General features: G+C 34.4%; 1 protein-coding gene across 1 annotated transcript in view; it reads right to left on the bottom strand.

Moving 5' to 3' along the window:
• Positions 1-3658: 3658 nt before the first annotated feature.
• Positions 3659-10224, bottom strand: part of LOC125650199 (glycoprotein 3-alpha-L-fucosyltransferase A-like) — a 12593-nt gene continuing 6027 nt past the window's right edge. The window contains exon 2 of the mRNA XM_048878260.2: positions 3659-6163. Within this exon, the coding sequence (XP_048734217.1) occupies positions 5026-6163 (1138 nt within the window). The 3' untranslated portion in view covers positions 3659-5025. The remainder of the gene's footprint in view (positions 6164-10224) is intronic.

Genomic DNA, 10224 nt, shown 5'->3' with positions numbered 1-10224 from the left:
CCTTTCATCATGAAATGTGGAAAAATATACATGTACTAAAGTTCATGTTTGCACTTGATAAAAAATATTGCAGAGTTCAATTACAAATTGTTATATGATATGCTGTTGTAAAATATTTTGTTGATATGAGGAAATTTTTTTAAAAAATTCTATTTGTAAAAATATTTTAAAATGGGGGAAAATAGTAAGTGGTACAGTATGTTGTAAAAATATTTCGATGAAATGGAAAACAAAAAATGAGTGATTTTATATATATTATGTACGGAAACTGAAAATGTTCAACATTTAATTTTTTAATGCAAACATTTTGACAAAAATTTAAAATACTAAGACAAAATTCTAAATGAATCTATTTCTTTTCTTGTTTCAAAAACAAAAAAGTATCTTAAACTAGAAAATCTTACTGAAAATGAATACAGAAAGAGAACTATTTTTTAAAGTACTTTTTTGGTAAAAATATCAAAGTGCAGCAAGTGTAATATTAAAATAAACATTATTGAATTTTGCCAAATTGTGTAACCTTTTTTTAAAAACTTTAATATAAATTGTTTTTCCTTTGATTTCGAAATAAAAACGTTTAATGATAAATAAATAAAAATGTGTTTTGTATACAAGACATATACATATCATAATGATTAATCATGGGCTAAATCATAAAAGAAGTTTTTTCTAATTGTCACTCTGAATAAATATTTTGCGCGGACTGTCTCATGATTTCTCCTACAAAGACAACTTCCATTCGTCGAAGATGATTGGTTAGTGGTTAGTCTTTGATTTCAGCTTGTCCGTCTTTCAATCTTACACAGTGCTGATGAATTTCATTTCTACATAGTGTTGATGAATTTCATTTCTACATAGTGCTGATGAATTTCATTCCTACATAGTGCTGATGAATTTCATTCCTACATAGTGCTGACGAATTTCAATCTTACACAGTGCTGATGAATTTCATTCCTACATAGTGCTGATGAATTTCATTCCTACATAGTGCTGACGAATTTCAATCCTACATAGTGCTGATGAATTTCATTCCTACATAGTGCTGATGAATTTCATTCTTACACAGTGCTGATGAATTTCAATCTTACACAGTGTTGATGAATTTCATTCCTAAACATTGTTGATGAATTTCATTCCTACATAGTGTTGATGAATTTCATTCCTACATAGTGCTGATGAATTTCATTCCTACATAGTGCTGACGAATTTCATTCCTACATAGTGCTGACGAATTTCAATCTTACACAGTGTTGATGAATTTCATTCCTACACAGTATTGATGAATTTCAATCCTACATAGTGCTGATGAATTTCATTCCTACACAGTTCTGATGAATTTCATTCCTACATAGTGCTGATGAATTTCATTCCTACACAGTGCTGATGAATTTCATTCCTAAACAGTGTTGATGAATTTCATTCCTACACAGTGCTGATGAATTTCAATCCTACATAGTGCTGATAAATTTCATTCCTACATAGTACTGATAAATTTCATTCCTACATAGTGCTGATGAATTTCAATCCTACACAGTACTGATGAATTTCAATCTTACAGTGCTGATGAATTTCAATCCTACACAGTGCTGATGAATTTCATTCCTACATAGTGCTGATGAATTTCATTCCTACATAGTGCTGACGAATTTCAATCTTACACAGTGCTGATGAATTTCATTTCTACATAGTGCTGATGAATTTCATTCCTACATAGTGCTGATAAATTTCAATCCTACATAGTGCTGATGAATTTCATTCCTACATAGTGCTGATGAATTTCATTCTTACACAGTGCTGACGAATTTCAATCTTACACAGTGCTGATGAATTTCAATCTTACAGTGTTGATGAATTTCATTCCTACACAGTGCTGATGAATTTCAATCCTACATAGTGCAGATGAATTTCATTCCTACATAGTTCTGATGAATTTCATTCCTACATAGTGCTGATGAATTTCATTCCTACACAGTGCTGATGAATTTCAATCTTACACAGTGCTGATGAATTTCATTCCTACACAGTGCTGATGAATTTCAATCTTACACAGTGCTGATGAAGTTCAATCTTACACAGTGCTGATGAATTTCATTCCTACATAGTGCTGATGAAGTTCATTCCTACACAGTGCTGATGAATTTCATTCCTACATAGTGTTGATGAATTTCAATCCTACACAGTGCTAATGAATTTCAATCTTACACAGTGCTGATGAATTTCAATCCTACACAGTGCTGATGAATTTCATTCCTGCATAGTGCTGATGAATTTCAATCTTACATAGTGCTGATGAATTTCATTCCTACACAGTGCTGATGAATTTCAATCTTACAGTGCCGATTAATTTCAATCCTACACAGTGCTGATGAATTTCATTCCTACACAGTGCTGATGAATTTCATTAATTCCTACACAATGCTGATGAATTTCATTCCTACACAGTTCTGATGAATTTCATTAATTCCTACACAGTGCTGATGAATTTCATTCCTACACAGTGCTGATGAATTTCAATCCTACACAGTGCTGATGAATTTCATTCCTACACAGTGCTGATGAAGTTCATTAATTCCTACACAGTGCTGATGAATTTCAATCCTACACAGTTCTGATGAATTTCATTCCTTCATAGTGCTGATGAATTTCATTCCTACATAGTGCTGATGAATTTCATTCCTACACAGTGTTGATGAATTTCAATCTTTAACAGTGCTGATGAATTTTAATTTTACACAGTGCTGATGAATTTCAATCCTACACAGTCCTGATGATTTTTACCTACACAGTGCTGATGAATTATGTATTTCATTATAAATATTTTATCCTTGTATTTCTTTGACACAAAAAATCCTTGCAAGCAATCACCAACAGATGTAACGGGTGCAAAAGGTCTCTAGGCCACTCCGAACCCCCAAACGTCAGAGCTTATGGTGAAGTCTTCACAGGGGCCATAGGTGGAAAGCCCCCCCCCCCCCCCCCCCCGAAACCTCATAAGTTTCCTTGATTATGCAAGGGGGGTGTGACAACGGTATTTTTTCATTATTTTGATATACAAATAAAGGTATATATTTAGTATAATGGTAACCCACCCCCACTATTTCTGATAGTAGTATTAGTTGATGAACCCTCCTCCCCTTCCATGAAGAACTTACTTGAAGTTCGGACAGTCTCCCCCATTTTTATTTCCTTGTCAATAATTTTAGACAAGACATCATCGCCCCCTTCCATTTTTATGTTGTTGAAAAGACGATGCTATGTGCCTATAAGAGGAAGTATATCTAGGCCTCGCACTGACAAAGCTCCTAATCGGAACAGGCAGGATACCGCAAAAGAGAATTGCAAGGTGGCTGCAGTGCATTTTTGTAATTTCTGTTCTAAAGCACACACCCCCAAGGTAGGACACGGAATACGGATGCGGATTGTATAATGAACGTCAGTGTTTTGCTTTTTTCACATCTTGTTTTGAACATTGAAGAGAATTTATGCACGCATCAAAAAAAATTCCAACTACATAGGAGAATTCTCATTTACAAAACATGATGTAGTATATTCGTTTATTTTTACCAAGTAAAGTTTGAATCAGTCGTCAGTATAGATGAATGTTAAACCTTGTCTAAAACTAAATTAATTACGTTTTTTCTTTGAAATCAAGATGAAATTTTATGATAAGATTGTTTTAATTTCAAAACAAATAATATATAGAACATATCGAAGGAAAAAACAACAACGTTGGAAATGTAGATATATTGATATGATTTTTAAAAAGTACTAGTAGATAAGGAAATACTATAGCAGAAATGACACCAATAACACATGAACAAAATCCATTTAAAAAAAAATATATTTTTGATATTTAACTAATGATATTCAAATACTTATGATTTTAGAACTTCATTTAAATGGTTGATGACAAAGTTCTATTGTAGTGTACTCTGTGTGTGGAACATGAATATGAACTTCCCATAAGCAAATCTAGAAACTGAAGGTTAATTTAAACTATATTTTATTCACAAAGTGAATGGGATCGGGCAGCAGGCATAGCCTATTTAAGCCCTCTAACTAAAAGTGAAGGTTGCAGTCTTATTATATGGTTAAACAATTCCGAACTTTCTCTTTGGCCAAGAGGACATTATATTCACCTCCATGTGCACTCTAGGTAAAGAGAATATCAAAAATATTTTTTTAACATTTGACTAAAAATAACTTGTGAATTCCCAAATCGATACTAATGATTATGATTTTTTTGCCAGCCAAAAAAACCTTGCATTTCTACCAATGGTAATCGCTTTCTACTAGGTCTTGCACACTGGCTGTTGATAAAGGTGGTCGACCAGTTATCGTTTCGAATAGGGAAAAAGAGTACCAATTCATGTTCACCAATATTTGAAAGTTCAACCCAACCGCTGAATTAAATATAATATATCATAGTGCCCATTGCTTTTTAGTTGTACTTCATTACAATATACATGTACAACGTGATTTACATTCTTTATTTCAAATATATCCCTATTATGATTCTCGATCTCGTGCAATAATTTCTCATCCCGAATATTTATTCAAACTTTATGTATTTCATTCATGGCCAATCGTGTAACACCTAGATGTTAGTATTTCTGTTATATTGAGTAAATAATCAGTGATTTAAATATGCGGGGGTTGGTACTCTGTGGTTAAAACATCCGGGGTTTAGTACTCAGTGGTTAAAACATCCGGGGGTTGTCGCTCTCAGTGGTTAAAACATCCGGGGGATTAGTACTCTCAGTGGACTGTAGTGGACGGTTAGGAGGTTTATTCAATCATAAAAGAAACAATTATTGATATTTTGAGTCAACACCATGATTTAGCTACCTGAGAAGTACAATATTCAAATCATTGTATTCATCTCCTAATGTCAATTGTAAAATTCAATAATTGTATAAAGTCAACACCATGTAGGAGTGTGTAAGCCACACACTCCTCTTTAGCATTGTTTTCTATATATTCTTCTGTATCTAATGTGTTTTAAATTCACGATTTAATGAAAAATCAGCAGCCACCTTTAGCAAAGAATCGTTGGTGAATGTTCTGTTTATGTCGCTCTGGTTTTCCATTTGTCCGATCCATAATGTCACAGATCTTGCACATCGAGTTTAGAAGCACTTCATGAATACCAATATCGATGTATTTGTCTTTTTCCCTGAGAAATTGTGTAAACAAAGCCTCATTAGAACCTATTTCTTTTAATTTCTCTGCTAAAGCCTTAGGTGAGGGAAAATCCAAAGCACTTAGAAATGTTCCTTTGGGTAAATACTCCGGGGCCGTGGAGGGACCGTTTATGACTGGTATTACATCCAAATTACCAAAATACAAATTGAATAGTTTTTCCGTCGAATAGTCCTCGCATATATTATTTTCGAATGCAAAATAAAATTTATAATCCCGCGAAAAGTTTCGCAAACACTCACTTAAATATGGAGAACGGGTTTTGCAAACACGAGTTCCACAAGAACCGAACATGTCGATCGGTACATATTTCTTAAGCTCTTGTATGTAAGCCTTTCGGCGAGACGGCACGGGACAATGCCCCGACATCCACACGCCGAACAGTTCCTTCTTCTTAAACACCTCTGTGTAATTCTTGACCAGGGGTGTGTCCCGCTTCTTGATCGTCCCGTACGCTCTCTGTATGTCTGAATTCCTGCGGTAAGACATCAACCAGTCTAATTTATCATACCACTTTGGTGATGGTCTAGCCATGAACGCTGGACTTTCCATGGAGTTAAAAATCCATACTTGCTTGTTGTTTTTGACGGGTGGGGCACCTGGCATGTACATTTGTGTGAATATAACAACGTCACTTCTAGAAATATCTCTATTATCCATTGAAAACTCGCACTTGGGGTGTCTCTCGCATTTCTTAGATTTAGCATACTTAAAACTTTCTACAATATAGGGAGGAATGTTGTACCACAGTACTCTCCAGTTCTTAGAGTTTGTGACGGACTGCTGCGGTGTTTTCGTCCGTTTTCCTTCCTCGTTCTGAGATCCATATCCAAAGACCTGTGACTTGGGCTTGATGTTCGGCGTGGAGGAAGGTGAAAAGAATTCAAACATCAGGAAGAAAAATCCCGAAGAGATGAAAAATACCATGAACAGACTCGCGGCAATATCCGTTCTTGAATACCTGAAATAGGAAGAAAAAATGGTTTTTAACAATTTAAATTACAAAAACATTTTTATTTGAGTGTCTAGAGTACGCCGAGGATTGCGTAATGCAGTGGAAATGTTGAAGGAAAACTGTGGTATATTTGTATACTTATCTTTATAAAGACACTTTCGACCTATTGTAAACATTTCTGTTCATTTTAATTGACTGATTGTTTTACGTCCCGTCGAGAATTTTTCACTCATATTGAGACGTCACCAGCTGTAGGTGAAGCTCTGCTTTAGACTTAAGGCCGTAGCAATGAGAGTTCTTTATCGTGCCAACGCCTGCCGCGACACGGAACCTTTTTTGATGAAAAATTGCAAGAATATTGCTTTCTTTACTAACATTCTGAATTTATAAACGTAGAGAACACAAGATGTGTTTGTGAAACACAAATGCCACCGATAATGGCAAATTCCAAAGATGGCCAAGGTCAAAAGGACAAATATCTTAGTACCAGTAGAAAGATCTTGTCACAAGAAATGTTCATGTATAATATGAAAGTTATAATATTTACCATTTAGAAGTTATGACCTATATAAAAAAAATTAAAAGTAGGTCAAATGTCAAGGTCAAAAGGTTTAGTACCAACGGAAAGGTCTTGTCACAAGGAATACACATGTGAAATATCAAAGCTCTATCACTTACTGTTCAAAAGTTATTAGCAAGGTTAAAGTTTCAGACAGAATGACAGAATTACAGAATGACAGACAGGACAAAAACAATATGCCCCCCGATCTTCGATCTCGGGGGCATAAAAATTTATTAACAGCGATGTATAGCATTTAAGTTAAATGCTTAGCAACGGTGCCAATCATTATCAGAATTAATATTCGCCGGACCTTTCCGTCAGAGCTTTCCCATGAGATTCCGGGAATTATTCCAAGGGATTTTCCAGAATTCAAAACAATATGACAAACAATAAATCTAACTGACTTTTTAGACGGATTTCATGTTTTGTCCAACTGACTATAAGTATAGTGTAAACTAAAATTAATCTATTTACTCCTGATTCCTTCATATGTATAAAAAATAATTCAGAAGTGCCAGGTTTTTTGTTGTTGTTTTTTTTTTTTGTTGGTTTTTTTTTTTTTTTTTTTTTTTGCATTGCACCTGCCATTTTTCCGAGATGAGACCAATCAAAAGTAATCAATCAAAAGTACTACTGAATTTGACATTTTATATGAATGACGTACAGCTTTGCTTTGGCAAACCTAACAAGATATAATACAAGTATTTTTTTCAGAGCAGATCTGGATATGAGCAACCAACCACAGACTTAATAGAAAGGAAAACTGGATACTAGATGATAAAGGTGTGTGTAACACTGTTTCTTCACTGGTCTGGTTTGATATTAAATTCTGCAATGGCAGCAAGACTGAATTGACATGTAACTCTATAGAACAGTCTAGATTGGCCCCCTATCTGATATCTTACAAAATCTGTTCCAAGTATGTATGTTCAAAATATTAGTAAATACCGATTATCCTCACATAGAATAGAAATTGAACAAGATAGATTTAGCAATATTCCAAGAAACGAAAGAAATGTAAATTATGTTCTGAGAGTATTGAAGATGAATATCATTTTATATTAGTATGTCCTTTTTATAATGATTGTAGAAAACAGTATTTAATGAAATATTATTATAAACACCCCTCACTTTCAAGCTCATCCAACTATTATCAACTGGAAATATTACGGAATTATGTAAACTTAGTAAATACCTATATAAATGTTCATCTATTAATCTCAGTTATTATAAGACTATCCTCAGTATCTATCCTGTTCATGTACATCAGTATGATATATTATGTTTTGTTACTATTTCATTGTATAAGTTGTTGTATATACTTTATACCTATGAACTGTATGGTTCTTGGTCAATGAACAATACAATACAAATCAGAGAACAACACACAGGTAAACGTGTTTTAAAAGCCAGTTCATAGACAGTTTCATCTCCACAAGTCTCGAGTTATTGATTCGTTACCTCGCACTAACTATCGACATCAGTCACCATTCAAAACATGGATTCGAGACGGAGGATAACGTAATACGATAAAATGAAATCAGCCAATGATATTCCTTGCTTCAGATGCAAGTATGGTTAAGAACATAAACAGAAAGTTAAAAAAGGCATCTATTGACGAAAAGATAAGTGAAAAACATCTGATTGTTTCTCCAAAGAAAATATATTTCCGAAAACCAATCGACCGTATCTGTCTACTGATAAACTGGCTACAAATTCTGCACCATGTTAAATTGCCGTTGCAATGCGTGCTTAGTTTCGTTATCGGTCGATTATAAAAACCGTTTTCTGATTGGTTCCACTCTACAGGCTGCAACACCAATCATATCCTCCGTCTCGAACCTTAGTTTTGAATGGTGACTGATGTCAAGGGTTAGTGCGAGGTAACGAATCAATGACCCCTGACTTGTGAAAACGAGGCAGTTTCAGACTGTTTTTGGTAATGTGCATATCATTTCAAGTCCAAGTGTTTGCAGAATTTTATTTTGGTAATGTGCAAAATATTTCAAGTCCAAGTGTTTGCAGAATGTGTTTGGTAATGTGCAAAATATTTCATGTCCAAGTGTTTGCAGAATATTAAAAGATGTGTCTCAGCGTTTTATTGATGTGAAATATACACATATTGACACGCCTCATTGATTCACATGAATTACCTAATACATCGTACGTGTACGCAATTAATCTCGGTTAAACTAACTCTCAGTCACTGTTAATTTTGCATGGCTTACCTTTTAAGTATGAAAAACCTAAAATAAAAAGTCATTAAATTTTCCTTTCAAATGAGGACTCCCATTAAGGAATTGTGTATCTCCTAATATCGAAGAGTTCCTATAGTCAGGGTGGTTTTTTCCCCTTTATCAGTGATACACAGCAGGTATGGGCAGTTACTAAGTACAACTACAAAGTATTTTTTATTTTTATTTTCCAAGACATTTTTTATTATTTTGAAGTAAGAACAGTTAAGGTGGCTCACTACACCTTGAGAGAGTTTCTCAAATCAGCACGAAATTATTTGATTATAAAAGATATGTTTGTTTTTGTTTGTTTCGATGTTTTCTGCCACACTCAACAATTTTTCAGTTATATAGTGGCGTCCAGTTTTTGTTGGTGGAAGAGAGAACCCAGATACAATGTACCTGGGAAGAGACCACCGACCTTCCGATAGTAAACTGGGAAACTTTCTCACTTACCGGCGCGAGCGGGATTGGAACCCGCGCCGACAGAGGTGATAAAAGATATGATGAGACATAATAAGTACATATGTCAAAAAGGCAGAAAATATGCAATTAAAAATATGATTTTCAGAAATTTATTTCTGTGCATATGAACACTATAGGATTTGAACTTGTGGTCTACGGTTCACCAGACCAATGCTTTAACCACTGAGCTACGATGATGGACAAACAAATCGATCGATAAAAATTAATTCACAAAACATTTAAACCGCCATCTTGTGACGTAGTGTCGAAAACAATATAAGACTTGGAGTAGTGAGCAACCTTAAAATTTACTTAGGACGTCTTAATTTAGGCTAATCCTACGTCAGCATTGTTTGTCTTGGTACATTTCTAAAACTTTCCCAAGATGTTTCTTAGGAATTTTCTTTGGATGATTGTTCCTAAATATTCCTGCTGCTTCTAATCGAAGGGAACATCAACACAAGAGGACCAGAAACCGAAATACTAAAGGCAATAACTTAGGTGAAAATAAGTCAATCGACATTAGATTCTGACTCAGGCTTGATTTATAAAGAGACACCAGATGATAGCTTATTATTTCCTAGCACAGAACAAAGTTCGGAAAGCAGGGCAAAAAAGAGCTGTTCAAAGTCTAACGGCAATAACTTTGCTTAAAATAGGTCTTTCCATCTGAACCTCGCGTTTGATTTCTATGTCATTAATACAGCTCAATCAACGTTTTAAAACGCAACAGAGTTTTGTGAACAAATTAAATGCACGTTTTCAAGAGACTAATTGCTGGTATATAAAGAAACAACCAACATGCA

Source organism: Ostrea edulis, chromosome 5 (assembly GCF_947568905.1).
Source record: "Ostrea edulis chromosome 5, xbOstEdul1.1, whole genome shotgun sequence".
NCBI classification, from domain to species: Eukaryota; Metazoa; Mollusca; class Bivalvia; order Ostreida; family Ostreidae; genus Ostrea; species Ostrea edulis.
The sequence above is the reverse complement of the archived record's forward strand: the minus strand, read 5'-3'. Positions and strand labels throughout refer to the sequence as shown.